Source organism: Orycteropus afer, unplaced genomic scaffold (genome assembly GCF_000298275.1).
Source record: "Orycteropus afer afer isolate SDZICR_OR568_19922 unplaced genomic scaffold, OryAfe1.0 scaffold00268, whole genome shotgun sequence".
NCBI lineage: Eukaryota > Metazoa > Chordata > Mammalia > Tubulidentata > Orycteropodidae > Orycteropus > Orycteropus afer.
In genome coordinates this window covers 1,123,792-1,139,759 of record NW_006921855.1, presented here as the reverse complement: position 1 = coordinate 1,139,759, position 15,968 = coordinate 1,123,792, and the positions used below count along the sequence as shown (strand labels likewise).

The following is a 15,968-nucleotide window of genomic DNA, read 5'->3' as shown; positions in this document are numbered from 1 at the left end:
TTTTTTTTTATTATGTGCACAGTAGGCATCCAGTAAGTGTTTGCTATTATTATTGTTTTTTAAGAACTTTGAATTTTATGCTTGACATTAGAAGAGGTTTTGAGCAAGCAAATGACATAGATTTGATTTCCAGGAGAATAAGGCTGATGGCAAATGGAGGACTGATTGAAGGAGAATGAACCTGATGGCAGAGAACCAAGTGGGAGGCTTTTTAAGACCCATGGGAGAGAGTTGAGGGCCTGAAGTTAGCACAGGAAGGGGTAGATTTAAGAGACATGTATGAGATAGAATCACCAGGGCTTGGGAAGGTGGGAAGTGAAGGAAAAGGGAATCCTAACATGCTCCTTAATTTCCATTGATGTTGTTGTTAGGTGCCATCAAGTCATCTCTGACTCATAGTGACCCTATGCACAGCAGAACGAAACACTGCCCGGTCCTGTGCCAGCTCCATGACTCTTGCTATACTTAAGTCCATCACTGCTGCCACTGTGTCAATCCATCTCATTGAGGGCTTTCCCCTCTTTCATCGACCCTCCACCTTACCAAGCATGACATCCTTTTCCAGGGAATGGTCCCTTCTGACAACATGACCAAAGTATGTGAGACAAAAATGTGGCCATTTTCGCCTCCAAGGAACATTCTGGCTGCACTTCCTCCAGGACAGACTTGTTAGTTCTTTTAGCAGTCCATGGTGCTTTCAGCATTCTTTGCCAACACCACAGCTCAAAAGCATCAACTTTTCTTCAGTCCTCCTTATTTATTGTCCAACTCTCACATGCATATGAGGCGAATGAAAATACTATGGCTTGGGTCAGGTGCCTTAAGTCCTCAAGGAGACATCTTTGCTCTTCAGCACTTGAAGGAGGTCCTTTGCAGCCGATTTGCCCACTGCTATAAGTTGTCTGGGAGCTCTGGTAGTCTAGTGCCTAAGGCACTTGACTGCTAACCAGAAGGCTGGTGGTTCAAACCCACCAGCCACTCCTTGGAAGGAAGGTTGGGCAATCTACTTCCATAGTGATACTGCCTCAGAAACCCAAGGAGGGGTCGCTATGAGTCGGGTCCAACTCAATGGCCCATAACAACAACAACAACATATGATGTCTGATGTCCTGACTGCTGCTTCCATTGGTGTCGACTATAGAACCAAGCAATGTGAAGTCTCTGGCAATTTCAATCTTTTCTCCATTTATTGTGATGGTGCTTATAGGTCCAGTCGTGAGGATTTTTGTTTTCTTTATACTGAGACGCAATCCATACTGCAGACAGTCCTCTTCAATCCTCATCAGTAAGTGCTTCAAGTCATCCTCACTTTCAGCAAGCAGTTATGTTGTCAGTGTATTGCAAGTTGTTAATGATTCTTCCTCCAATCCTGAGGTCACATTCTTCTTCATATAGTCCAGCTTCTTGGATTATTTGCTCAGCATACAGATCGAGTAAGTATGGTGAAAGGATACAACCCTGACACACTCCCTTCTTGATTTTAAACCATGCAGTGTCCCCTTTTTCTGTTTGAACGACAGCCTCCTGATCTATGTATGGGTTCCTCATGAGCACAATGAAATGTTCTGGAATTCCCATTCTTCTCAATGTTATGCACAATTTGTTATGATCCACACAATCAAATACTTTTGCATAGTCAATAAAACACAAATAAACATCTTTCTGGTACTCTTTGTTTTGAGCCAAGATCCATCTGACATCAGCAATGATATCCCTTTCTCCACGTCCTCTTCTGAATCCAGCTTGCACTTCTCTGGAAGTTCTTGCACCTCTGGAAGTTCAATATACTGCTGCAACCGTTTTTGAATTATCTTCAGTTATATTTTACTTGCATGCGATATCAAAGATACTGTTTGATAATTTCCATATTCTGTGGGATCACCTTTCTTTGGAATCTGTACAAATATGGTTCTCTTCCAGTCAAATGGCCAGGTAGCTGTCTTCCAAATCTCTTGGCATAGCTGAGTGAGTGCCTCCAGTGCAGCATCCGTTTGTTTAAACATCTCAATGCCTATTCCGTCATTCCTGGAGCCTTGTTTTCGCCAATTCTTTCAGTGTAGCTTTGACTTCCTCCTTCAATACCATTGATTCTTGAACATATGCCACCTTCTGAAATGGATGAAGATTGACCAGTTCTTTTTGCTACATGTATTCCTTCCATTTTCTTTTGATGCTTCCTGCATCATTCAATATTTTACCCATAGAATCTTTCACTATTGCTACTCGAGGCTTCAATTTTTTCCTCAGTTCTTTCAGCTTGAGAAATGCCGAGCATGCTGAGACTCCAGATCTTTGCTCATTTCATGAGAGTAACTGCTCTGTCTGCTCAAGCTGCTCTTTGAACTCTTCTGTTCAGCTCTTTTATCTTGTCATTTCTTCCATTTGCTTTAGCTACTCTTCACTTAAGGTTAATTTTCAGAATCTCTTCTGATATCCATTTTGGTCTTTTCTTTCTTTCTTGTATTTTTAATGACCTCTTGCTTTCTTCATGGATGATGCTCTTGACGTCATCCCACAATTCTTCTGGTTTCGGTCACTGGTGTTCAATGCATCAAATCTATTCTTTTAGATGGTCTCTAAATTCAGGAGGCCATACTTTGGCTCTTGTGGACTTGTTTTAATTGTCTTCAACTTCAAGTTGAACTTGCATATGAGCAGTTGATGGTTTGTTCCACAATCAGCTCCTGGCCTTATTTTGGCTGAAGATATTGAGCTTTTCCATTGCCTCTTGCCACAGATGTAGTCAATCTGATTCCTGTGTAGTCCATCTGGCCAAGTCTACGTGTATAGCTGCCATTTGTGTTGTTGAAAAAAGATATTTGCAATGAATGAGTCGTTGGTCTTGCAAAATTCTATCATGTGATCTCCAGCATTATTTTTTGAAGAGGAATGGCGTGGCATTCATCATCACAAAGGATGTTTCAAGATCTGTCCTGAAGTACAATGCTGTCAGTGATAGGATAATATCCATAGCCTACAAGGAAGACCCATTAATACGACTATTATTCAAATTGACGCACCAACCACCAAAGCCAAAGATGAGGAAATTGAAGATTTTTATCAATTTCTGCAGTCTGAAATTGACCAAACATGCACTCAAGATATGTTGATTATCACTGGTGATTGGAATGCAAAAGTTGGAAACAAAGAATCACTGGTAGTTGGAAAATTTGGCCTTGGTGACAGAAATAACGCTGGAGATCCACTCATGGGTAGACAGCAAATATGAGAAAAGGAACAGCTTATGAGGAAAAGTTAGAAAGTTCAGTTTTGAGTATGTTGTGTGTGAAATGCCTGTGGGACACCTAAAAGAGTAATTCTAGGAGAAAATTGGCTCTAAATGTCTGAAACGCAGAGGAGACAAACAGGCTGGGAAATAGATGTGGGCCCACTGGCACGCTGGTGGTTTAAGTGAATGGTGAGAAAATAAAGTGTCTGGCATACATTAAGTGGCTGCTGAATGTACATTTATTGGATAACCTTTGTGATAGCTACAGTTAATTTTTTGAGCAGGTAAATACTTCTCTCTCATCTCTTTTCTTTTTGCCTCAAGAAAAGATCCTCTTGAACCAATTTGACTTTCAATGGTCCTTTATGAATGTGGCTCTACCTCCAAGAGGAGGATCATTTTTTGCAAGGCCAAGCAGGCCTAGTGTTAATTTATGCTTTAAAAAAAAAAAAAAAATTATGGATATTTTAATCTCAATCCCTGTTGTAGGTGGGACTCCACTGACCATTTCTAAGATAATCTGGCTAGTTAGAAAGCTGTGTTGGTTCTTAAAACCTTGCTATCCCAGCTTCTGCTACTTATTCCCCTTTTGTAAAATGCATCAAGTTGCAGTTGCAGCCAATAATGAACTTTCTTCTGCTTTTGACTTCATCCAGGTTCTCAGAAATTGAGGGACTTAATGCCTCTTAGAGTTTATGAAAGAAGTTGAACCAAAATCTTCAAAATTGTTTTGCCAGGGTTAGAGAGGTCTGTCTTCCTGGCAGTGGGATATTTGACCTCCTGAAACTTCCTTGCTGTGTTACAGAACTGGGCAACCTGAACATGGCTGAACAATTACCAAGTCACAGGCATATTGTGTACAGTGAATTACTTGGTATGACTCTTTTAGCCATGGTCTTTGTGGTGTTCACCAGATGACTGGGTGGAACTATGTAACTGAAAGGTACTTGTGGCCCACTAACGGGACTGGACAGCTTGTTGGTAATGTAAATAAGGGGATTGGATAGCTTGTTAGTAAAGAAAATTAGGTACATAGCACCCTTGTTGGGGTGGGACCATGGAAATAAGGTGTAGGGAATCCTATTGTGGGGATTGGTCAGTTTAACTTCTATGCCATTTTTGAGGGACAAGAGATACTAATTTAATCTCTATGCCTCTTTTGAGGGACCAAAAAAAAAACCAAACCTCACTACCATCGATTCGATCCTGACTCATAGTGACCCCTCCTTGGGTTTCTGAGGTGATATCTCTATGGAAGTAGATTGCCCAACCTTCCTTCTGAGGAGTGGCTAGTGGGTTTAAACTGCCAGCCTTTTGGATAGCAGTCAAATGCTTTGGCACTATGCCACCAGATCTCCTTTTTGAGGGACAAGAGATATTAAATTATAAGCACTGTTCAACAACTTGACTTTTTTACTATACAAATTCATAATATGATTACCTTCATTTTCTAAAACCAGAGAAAAACAATATTTTACTCATGTGTGAACAGCAGAAGATGGTATTTTCCTTTCCAGTACTTAACTACAGAAGTGTCATTTCTTTTTAAATTTATTTGAGATGAATTCAGGGAAGACATTCAATATATGAATTCTAATTTGAATGGGGTATAATAAATAATGTTTAGAAACAATAAGACACTTCATGAATAAACATGATCTAAATTAAAGATGAGGACAAATGTAATTGCTTAAAAGATTTACCCCCTTCAGAGCTAACATCTGTTAAGAGATTATAAAAGCATGTGATATACATAAATGTTAGTTCCTTAGCTTTCCCCCTTTTAATGAAAACACTCACCTTTAGGGTTGGAGAAGATCCAACATAAATGGGTGGAGGATTTCCTTGCCAGCCCTCAAGACGGTAGATGTGTCCCACACGAGAACAAGGGACAAACAATAATTTGCCACCACACTGCCATATCTACCAAGAGATAATATGTAGAATTATTTCAAATGTAAAAAGGAAGCTTTGTCTTGTAAATTTAAAACTGAAATCTAAATGGCATGTAATGTCCACAGAGAATTCATAAACCAAACAAATTCTAAAATAATATGCTTATTTTAACAATTAGTCGGAAGATAAGATGGACCACAAGGACCTCAGCCTCCACACACCAAGACCAGAACTAGATGGTGCCCAGCTACCAATGCCAACTGCTCAGAGAGGGATCAAATCTGGAGATCCTGGATAGAATGGGAAGAAAAATGTGGAACAAAATTCAAAAACACAAAAAAGACCAGAATTACTGGTTGGAAAGACTGGTGGAAACTCCGCCTAGTGTCCCAGGTTACCCTTCGGGCCTAGAAATGGACTCACTTACTTACATTAGCTCTCAGTCCAACAGTAGAAAGACTTACATACAAACACCTATTCCAGGTCGATGCACCCACTTACTGTATGGAGATGCACCTCTTGGATCAATCAGCCATCAGACACCAGAGGGCTAGCACTCACATAGAGGGAAAGCTGGGCAGACAGGAATGCATAGATGAGAAGGACACTAGGAGGATGTGGTCACAGGGATGAGAGGGGAGGAGAGTTTTTTATGGTTGGGGATGGTAATGGGGCCCTGAATCAGATGTACATGAACTACTGAATGTAAAACAAGTTTGCTTTATAAATTTGCACCCAAAGCATAATTAAACTAAAATGCTTATTTTAAAAACTTATAAAACAATGAAGGCATTAATAGGGAATATAGCAATAAACTGCTACTAAGGGGCCTCTTCCTATATAATTATAGCTCCTAGCAACCTTTTCCCAATGTAACCTTGCAAAGTCATGCAGATTCTTCATTCCTAACATCATTTACCATTTCCATTGCTAATACAGTATTTCCTACCTGGCTGATTATTATAATAACCTCTTAACTGGCTTCTTCACCTCCAGCTTCTCTCTACTTAAATCTATCCTTATTTATAGCAAGCAGATTATTCTAGCTGAAGGGCAGCTTTGGGTCATGCTATTCCCTTGATAAATATCTTTGGTGGATCTCTATTCCTTATCAAATTAAGTAAAAATCTCTGAGCTCAACATTAAAAGTACTCATCACTATGGTCCTAAGGTCCCTGTCCACTTTATTTCCTTATACATCCTCCTTAGTCATGCCCAACTGTGCTTATTGTTTCCTGAAAACATTCTTTATGTACCTTTGTACCTTTCCTTATCTATTTGCATGGAAGTCCTCCTCCCTTCTGTTATCTCATTTTACTGAGACTATGCCCATCTTTCTTGCTCTGCCTCAAATTCTGCCCCTACCATGATGTTGTATCTTAGTTACACCAACTGAATGCCAGTTTGCCTTCTTGCTGTTACATACTTAGGTGTAATTCTAGTATATTCTTATGGACTCTAAGCTCTTTGAAACTGATTTATTCCTCTTCTAATGCTCACAGTGCTCTATGCCTGGAGCATCTAAGACAGGAGGTAATAAGCATCTAACTCAAACTGTGATAGAGTTTTCCCTTGCTCGAGGGCTACACATGCTCTCTCTCTTTTAAAGAATGGGGGTGGGGAGGAGTTGGAGCAAATATGGTGTTATTGCTCAAGGACTGAGGTGCCACTGTGCAAGGACTAAGGTGTTACTGCACAAAGACAAAGGTGCTATTGCACAAGGACTAAGGTGTTATTCCAAGTACTAAGGTATCAATGTGCATGGACTAGGGTATTATTGCTCAGTAACAGGGGAGGTGCTGCAGGAAGAAAGCTCTAACGTCAGTCTGAGGGTACACAGTCACTGTCGGGATCTGCTTGTCTTGAATCATGTCCTACAGTTATAAAGGGTGACTAAACCAGTGGATGGTCAAACTCCGGCCTCAACACATGCAGATCCCCAAAAGGGCTTCAATAACAAATAGTTCCAGTGTGTAGAAGGTCTTGGGGTGGGGACAATTATTTTCATTTCTGAAGCTTGTTGGCTATTTTGAGCTAAGCTATGGGAGCTCTGGTAGCATAGTGGCTAAGACACTTGCTTGCTAACCAGACGGCTGGCGGTTCAAACCCACCAGCCACTCCTCGGAAGGAAGGTTGGGCAATCCTACTTCCGTAGTGATACTGCCTCGGAAACCCAAGGAGGGGTCGCTATGAGTCGGGGCCGACTCGACGGCACATAACAACAACAACAACATGTAAGTATGTGGTAATATGTGGTAACTTTGGAGTTCATATTTTGCTTTATTTTCTTAAAAGGCATATATTTTTATTAGTCATTTCTTGTAATTTGGAGAAATGCATTATACTATTTCTTCAAAGGAACCAGCCATAACTGAAAGTCACATAAGTCAGTAAATGTTTATAAAATGTATTTTAAATTTTACCTTGTATGAAATCTCAAAGTTTTCGCCACCCCAAATCTGGAGACCTGGATCATAGAGACCCAATTCAAAGAAGAACTCTCGTTCAATAGCAAATAATCCACCAGCCATGGCTGGGGACCTAAGAAAAAGAAACACTGCAATAACCATTACAAACGAACCCCAATATCCCTACACCCATAGAAAAGAAGTCTTTTGGAAAACAGCCTAGCAATGTACAGAATAGAAAAAACTGATGGCCAAACATTAAGAAATTATAGTCTTCATAAGACACTGTTCATAATTCCCCAATGAATTTACCATGATTTTGAGCTGAAACTGAATTACACAGTTCATCACAAATTAGAGCATTGCTTCATTTCTCCATTAGAGGGCGCCTTGGTTCCTTTGTGGATTTAAAAATTAAGTAGTTTTCGTTAAAAAAGAATTTTCTCTTTCACTCCTAAAAACACTGCACCATACAGCTACGGTCTGCTAACTGTTCCTGCAATGATTTATGAGTCATTCTGGGATGAACGAAACCATACACCATGGAAGCAGTCTGTCATTTTTTTAATTTTATAGCTCAGAGGCTTGCCAAATAAGGGTGTAAATCATCATAGAACAGCCACAGTTCATTCAGAGTTTGCAAATGTTGCACAGAAATGACACAGGAGAATTAGACATAGCTATTTACTGTGTCAGGAAGTTGGAATGTAAAAAGATGATTTGTAGGGCTTATTGAACTGGGATCCTGGATTTGGTACTTTCTGGGGACAACAGGAAAAAAGACTTGGTAGGCTTTTAAGGACAAGTCATTCCCACCATTAAGAGAAGAGCCAGCTAGGATAATTTCAATTCTTCTCCTTGGCTCCCAGGGAGGCATCATGCATCATGATTCTTAACCAGAGTTTCCTATAAGGGTATCTATCACTATCAATAACATATTTTAATTCTATATACTTCTTTCCAACTTCAGTGCTGCCACCATAGACTAAGCCATCATTGCTTGGACTATGACAGGAACTCCCTATGTGTTTCCTTTATTCTACTCTATCACTTCCAAATCTAACCTCCACAGAGTAGTCAGAGTAAAATCCCTAACATGGGTCTGCAAGATGCTCTACTCTCCAGGGTCACCTTGCACCCTCTTCCCCTAACTGTGCTCTTCACTGCTCTGCCAAACTCCCTTCTGTCATAGGGCCTTCATCTATGCTATTCACTCTTCTGAGATATTCTTCCTCTTCTTCAGGTCTTAGTCTGAACAATACTTCCTTAGGAAGGCTTTTCCTGACCCTCGAGCCTGGATTAGTTTCCTTTTCATAAGCTCCATGTTCTCCCATACTTTTTTTTTCTTCATATTAACTTATCATGGTTGCTGTTCCAGAGTTACTGTATTTTAAGTGCCATGAGGGAATATACTTTTTTAGATTTATCCCCAGAAAACTGTAAGCACTCAATAAACATTTATTGAATAGATAAATAGTAAATTAGGTAAAATTTTCCATTTTTCTTAAAGTATGCTGCCTAACTCACTAAACTGCACTACCACATTTTTGGTTATATTTTAATGTCACATTCATTTTATTGTCATTAATCTATTATAACTGTACCTATTTGATCTTTAAATATATTCCCACTCATCTCAGTATATATACGAAAAGGGTGAGTTATTTTAAGGGAAGTCTTCTTTAAATTTTTTCAGATCAGTTTTTAAATTTTTTTATTAGCCTATGGAATTGGGAGAAACATAAAAGTAATCAGCAGGTTTTATGGTTTTCTCCCAGAATTATTTGTTAGTCAGGTTAAGCACAAAGGAAGTGAATTCCTGGACTATTTAGAATTAACAACTTCCAATGAAAATTTGCAGTGTCCAATAAAATGTAAAGTTCTATAATTTCCTTATGTTTGCCATCTTGGTAAGAAGCTGCTGTATTTTGATATCATGACATGCCCAAATCCCACTAGCATTTCCATGACATTGGAAGCCCTTCCCTAAAAGAGAGGTCCTTCCATGATCAGCAAAGTAACAGAGAGACAGAGACCAAAAGCAGAACCATAAGGTCAAAAAGAAGAAAATTAGACATATTCAGGAGAAGCTTACACTAACAGTGGAGCAAACATTTCATTTGGGGTCACTTATTTGAATAGTAAAATGTTCCCTTTAAAAGATCAAAAGAGCAGTATAAATTGTTCTATTTGAAGAACGGTAAGAAGGGACACATGCTGATTTTGGAATAACATTTGTTTTTAATGAAGCACTCTTCTAGGAGCTCTGGTAGCATAGTGCCTAAGGCATGTGATTGCTAACCAGAAGGCTGGCAATTCAAACCCACCAGCCACTCCTCGGAAGGACGGTTGGACAATCTACTTCCCTAGTGATACTGCCTCAAAAACTCAAAGAGGGACCCCTATGAGTTGGATCTGACTCCACAGCAGTGGGTTTGGTTTTTTGGTTTTCTTCTGAGAATGAGCCTTAATGGCATGTGGTTACAGTGCTCGGCTATGAACTGAATAGTCAGTAGTTCAAACCTACCAGCTGCTCCAAGGTGGGAGAAAGATGTGGCAGTTTGTTTCCCTAAAGATTTATAGGCTTTCTGGTCACGATGAGCTGGAATTGAGTCTGCAGCAGAGGTTTGGTGGTAGGTTTGGAGGATAAAACAATAAAGGGTTCTATGTAATGTTTTTCCAAAGTCATGTATTTTTATTCATCAGATTTAACTGGTACACAATTAGTATTTGAGAGCTAGCATATAAAACAAAAAAGGGGGAAAAAACAAAAATCCCTTGCTGCCTTTCATTAACATTAAACCCAAGATGTCAAAGTGGAAATAAAAATCATGGATTTAAAAATAATTTATGTATTTTAAGTGTACAGAATAACATTATCATCTAAAGAATAAAATCTGATGCCTAGGACAGGATAGCAGAGATCTGTTTTTCACTTGTACTTGGAACTAATGCCATATGACATTTTTTTCCCCCAATGAAAAAGAATAATTCCATAGAGGGGCTTGCATTCAGGGCAAAACCAATTACAAGGAAGCAAATGTGCATTCAAAGCTCTACAACAGTCAGTGCAAGCAAAGAAGTCCTTTCAAAATCTAAGTATCTACAGTTTTAGATACTGTAAATTTTAGATACTGTAAACAAATTTTAGCTTAGCAGTACATTAGTAGATTAGCAACTACTGGAAAAAAGAAAAATATGTAAGTGATTTAGTGATTACCGATATGGTTCAGTTTTTGTCTTTCTCATTCTCTTCTCTCGCTCGGTCAGAGGCACCCGTTTCCAGAGCATACTCCAATCCCATGCTCCTCGGGCATACCCATCTTCATCACCACCCCCTTGGGGTACAATTTCATATGTGTTGCCATTTATGACATCTATAATCGGCACAGTGCAAATGGTTCTGTATTGTGTTGATGATGGCACCAAAGATGAAATGGAAGGGTGTGTATGGACCCACACATTTATACGAGTTCATGGGGAAGGAAAAAAAAAAAAGTACTTAGATAAACATTCAACAAAAGAAAATAAGTAATTTTTACCGATAAGGTTCAGTTTTATGTTTTCTTTTGGCCTTTTCCTTATGGCTCAGAGGAATACGTTTCCATAGTAAACTCCAGTCCCAGGCCCCTCTGGCAAAACCATCTTCATCCCCACCTTGCTGTGGTTCAATGGAATAATCATTCCCATCTATGTAATCTATTAGAGGCACAGTACATGTAGTTCTGAAACATTTACAGAAAATGAAAAAGCATTTAAGAACCCAAAACTGACTAGTTTAGCATGCCTAACTACATTATCTCTTTTTGTTGATGATTTGCTTGTTTTTGCACCAAGGGCTTGAATATCTAATGGGAAACAGAAGTAAAGGACTCTGCCATAAAAGTCAAAACAGCCTGTTTTCATAAGGGAAGGCTAGGAGAGACTTTTTCCTAGGCCTATAGACACATGCCAGGACAAAAAGCCATCTCTTGGCTTTACAGCATTTTCTCCTTTTCACTTTGGCCCTACAGGCAACTTTGTCTTGGCAACTCTGTATTATTTATAAGATTTTCCTGCTTGTCAGTTTTTCTTCTCTACCCCTCATTAAAAATGTGTGTGTGTGTGTGTGTGTGTGTGTGTCTAGACAGACAGTACTTGCTACTATCTTAGCAGTTCTCTCTTTTGTTGCTTCCTATTTCTTTGGAGGCAATTATTATGAAATTGTGTTTCAGTACTTTTACTTGGTTTTCTTCTGCCTCGAAAACAGCTTTTCTTGTCAAAAAAGAAGAAGAAGAAGAAAAAAGAACTGTATTCTTGCATAAAAAACAAACAAGCAATAAGTCCCTTAAAACCTGCTAAAGAATTTAAGTAATAGTCTGAAAATTTAGAGCAAAGAATTCTTTTGTATTTGGGCGTCATGAAAATGCTAGTACTCTAAAGCCAATCAGATGTAGAGTCAGCATTACAAAGATAAACTGGTACCCTGATTGTTTTCACTGCTCATCTTATCAGCAAGGAATTTAAAATGTATTTCTTAAAACGGAGATAGAGCTTTTCATAACCATGTACAGCCATGATTTGTGGATGTTTAGAAACCAAAGAAAAAGGAGAAACTATGGTATTTAGAACTTGGATGTGGGGGAAGTAGATTAGAAAAAAGTACTTGAATCCCTCTGGACAGTGAATCCCCACTGTATATATAGTGCAAGGTCTGGGATACGGGATCCATTAGAAAACCTCTTCTTTAACACCCAAAGGACTGCTAGTATTCACCTAAAAAGGTGAAGGTGGTCAGTTTTATCTTTTCTTACTTTTTGTGATTCTCATATTTCTAAAAAAAATTGTGCAGTGTAAAGATTCCCAGAGAGACCTTGGTTTAATAGTTTATTAGCTAACTGATTGGAGAAAAATGACTTCATATTCTAAGTCTTAGTGTCATCTTCAATAAAATGGAGCTAAGAATATCTATCTTGCAGGGTTGCTAATGAGGATTAAATCAGGTGGCATGTGGAAAATGTTTCCAATAGGCCTTTACATTAAGGCCTCTGATAATTAAATTCTCCAAAGTTCTTCCTTTGGCTCACACCACTTACACAGGGACATGTCTTATTTTCCTAGACGCCGAAATAGTCAGAATTCTGAACTAGAAGCAGGGAAGGCTTTTGGCACTAGGAGATTAATGCTGCCTTCTACCGTTTCAGAATAGTTGTCTATTTCTGATCTTTAAAGTTTCTATCAGAACCCAAAGACTTGCCACATCTAACAGCTAGGCTTACCATCTCTACCCGCCCCCAAACTTTTTTCTTGAAAGGCACAAAAAAATCAACAGATTTAATTTCAAAGAATCTTCTTCATATCTTTAAAACTCTTACCTCAGTGTAAAGGGAACAACTAATATCATCCACAGAAAAAGTTTTTGGAGATAGAGGAAGTCTCTTCAATAACCCAGACAGGAAGTTATTCCAGGGTGTGGCATCCTACGCTTATCTCAAATGCCTGAGCACTCAACATTTGAATCAGCCGAAAGTCTCAGTCTAGTTCGACCCAAGGAAACAACTAGCTAAATGATAACACTGGAAACTCAATATCTGATGTACTGAATGGAACTGGAATCAGAAGAATGAGAATATTATTGGTCCTTTTAGAGGAGGCTTACTTTTCAACCAGGAAAGGGGGGAAAAAAAAAAAGCAAGGTAATGTTACCTGTCCTTAGATATGGGAGCTACAAGTGGTGCATACCAGTTAACTGCCACCTCACAGTGGGCATCAAGGTATATCAAAACCTTAAAAAAAAGAGGCAGGGTGAAAGAACACTCCTAATACGTGGTACATCATATATCACACACAATTTAAAGTTAGATGCTAATGAAAATTAACATTATAATCTATTATGACACATAAGTTACCTGTTTAAGCTAGCATTCTTATTTCAATTAAAAAAACAAATAAAAACTAAAGGGTAATTAAAAATGTTTAAGACTTTTGGTTACCAAATCCAAAATGCTTCATCGTAGATATAAAATGTTTCCTACCTGTCCAAGTTTAGCCTTCTGAGCACCAATACTTCGAGCTTGAATCAAACCTTCTCTTCTTTCATTTCGAAATACCTTCACTAGGCCATTCCACAGTTTAATGTAGGTATCTAGTTTTTCTTTTAAGTGTTCTATTAAAAAACAAAACAAAACAAATAACAAAAAAACGGAAATTCAATCAACATTAAAAATTAGATTTATGTGTATAAAGCAACTATGAACCAAACCAAACTCAACTGCTGTTGAGTCAGATCCGACTCACAGTGACCCCTCCTTGGGTTTCTGAGGTGGTTATCACTATGGAAGTAGAATGCCCAATCTTCTTTCCAAGGAGTGGCTGGTGGGTTTGAATTGCCAGGCTTCTGGTTAGCAGTCAAATGCCTGAGGCACTAAGCCACCAGAGCTCCTATAAACCAACAATACTATTATTTAAAAAAATATTTTATGTGTTTTTGGTGAGAGTTTATACATGTTGTTTGGTGACATTGGTTACATTTTTCACAATGTCTCAGTATTCTCATTATTTCCTTTCTGGCTGTTCTGTTTCTATTAATCTAATTTCCCTGGCCACTCCCCCTCACCCTCTCACCTTTGTTTTATGGTAAATGTTGACTGTTTGGTTTCAAATAGATGATTAAAGGAACACTTGTAGTAATGGGTGATATTGTTTACTTTATAAGCCAATCTGTTATTTTGCTGAAAGGTATCCTCCAAGAGTAGCTTCAGTTCCAAGTTTAAAGGGCATCTCAGAGCAATAATCTCAGGAGTTCCTCTAGTCTCTACTGGTCCAGTTAGTCTGGTATCTTTTTGGAACTGTTGAGTTTTGTTCTACATTTCCCTCCTGTTCTATCCAGGACCATCTATTCTGTCCCTAGTCAGAATGGCTGATGATATAGCTGGGCATCATCTAGTTCTGGTGTCAGGATAGATGAGGTCATGGTTTGTGTGGGCTGTTAGTACCATGGATTAGTTTCTTCTTTGAGTCTTTGGCTTCTTTGTTTCTCTTTTCTTCCAGACAAGTAGACACCAATAGCTGTAGCATAGATGGATGCTCACATGCTTTTAAGATGCTACTCAGCAACCAGGATATAGAGTATTATCTTTATCAACTATGTTATACCAATTAATCGAGTTTTCCCAAGAGACTATGGTCCTTGTAAGCCTTCAAACTCAATAAACCAATCCCATAAGGTGTTGACTTATGTCTAGGAAGTATCTACAACTGTGCCCCATACAAGCTTTACTACATATACAAATATAAAGAGCTCTAGTGGCATAATGCCTAAGGCATTTGACTGCTAACCAGAAAGCTGGTGATTCAAACCCACCAGCCGCTCCACAGAGGAAGATGGGGCAATCTACTTCTGTAAAGATTTAACGCCTCAGAAACCCAATGGGGTCACTGTGAGTTGGAATCAGCTCAATGGCAGTGAGTTTTTTTTTTCTTTTTTAGTATTTATGAATATATATGCAGCACACAGGGACATGTATATACATGTCTACAGATACACCTATACAAGCATACTCATACGTTCACATGTACCTTCGTATACATAACATTTGCATATACTTTTTGGTTGTTATTGTTATTGCAAAATTACGTATGTTATAGTATTTACCAAAATTATCTTATTCTTGTGTACTTATGTCATCATTTATTTACCTTGGTGTATACTATTATTTTTCCCAAGAAATAGGGATAGGCAACAAGTGCATTGGGTATAGTCAATAATTTTACACAGAGCAGGTTGAGTATTTAATCTATAAGGAAATAAGGTGAAGGGTATTTGAGTTAAATTTTGAGCTTAATATGCCTACAGCAAGTTACTTAGCCTGCCAATTATCAAACATCCTTTTCAAAAGCAAATGTTAATAAGCAAATGAGGGCTATAACTCATTAAAATACATTTTAAAAAGTTTACATATTAATGTCAAACCTAAAGCCTTCAGGCACAACATTTTGTTTACTTTTGGCAGAAGTAATGGTTCAGGATTTTAAAAACTGCACTGCCCTTACATAATACGATGTGACATCAATGGAATGCACATAAGATATAGTTTATTTTAGGAGCTCTGGTAGCATAGTGCCTAGGGCACTTGACTGCTAACCAGAAGGCTGGCGGTTCAAACCCACCAGCCATTCCTCGGAAGGAAGGTTGGGCAATCTACTTCTGTAGAGATACCACCTCAGAAACCCAAGGAGAGGTCGCTATGAGTCAGGGCCAACTTGACGGCACATAACAACAACAACACATGGAAACTAACTTGACAGCAACGAGTATAGTTTATTTAAAATTTATTTCTGGGCTATCTTTCTCTAACCACAATCAATGGTAAAGACTGATGTGTGTTGTTGTTGTTAAGTGCCGTCGAGTCGTTTCCAACTCATAGCGACCCCATGCACAGCAGAACGAAACACTG

At 38.7% G+C, this 15,968-nt stretch overlaps 1 protein-coding gene across 1 annotated transcript in view; it reads right to left on the bottom strand.

Annotated features, from left to right (window-relative positions):
• GALNT7 (polypeptide N-acetylgalactosaminyltransferase 7) overlaps positions 1-15,968 on the bottom strand; it is a 235,924-nt gene that overhangs the window by 27,988 nt on the left and 191,968 nt on the right. The window contains exons 4-8 of the mRNA XM_007950342.2: positions 13,548-13,678; positions 13,219-13,298; positions 10,754-10,936; positions 7,549-7,666; positions 5,030-5,152 (exon numbers count right to left, since the gene is read on the bottom strand). Coding sequence (XP_007948533.1) covers positions 5,030-5,152; positions 7,549-7,666; positions 10,754-10,936; positions 13,219-13,298; positions 13,548-13,678 — 635 coding nt within the window. The remainder of the gene's footprint in view (positions 1-5,029; positions 5,153-7,548; positions 7,667-10,753; positions 10,937-13,218; positions 13,299-13,547; positions 13,679-15,968) is intronic.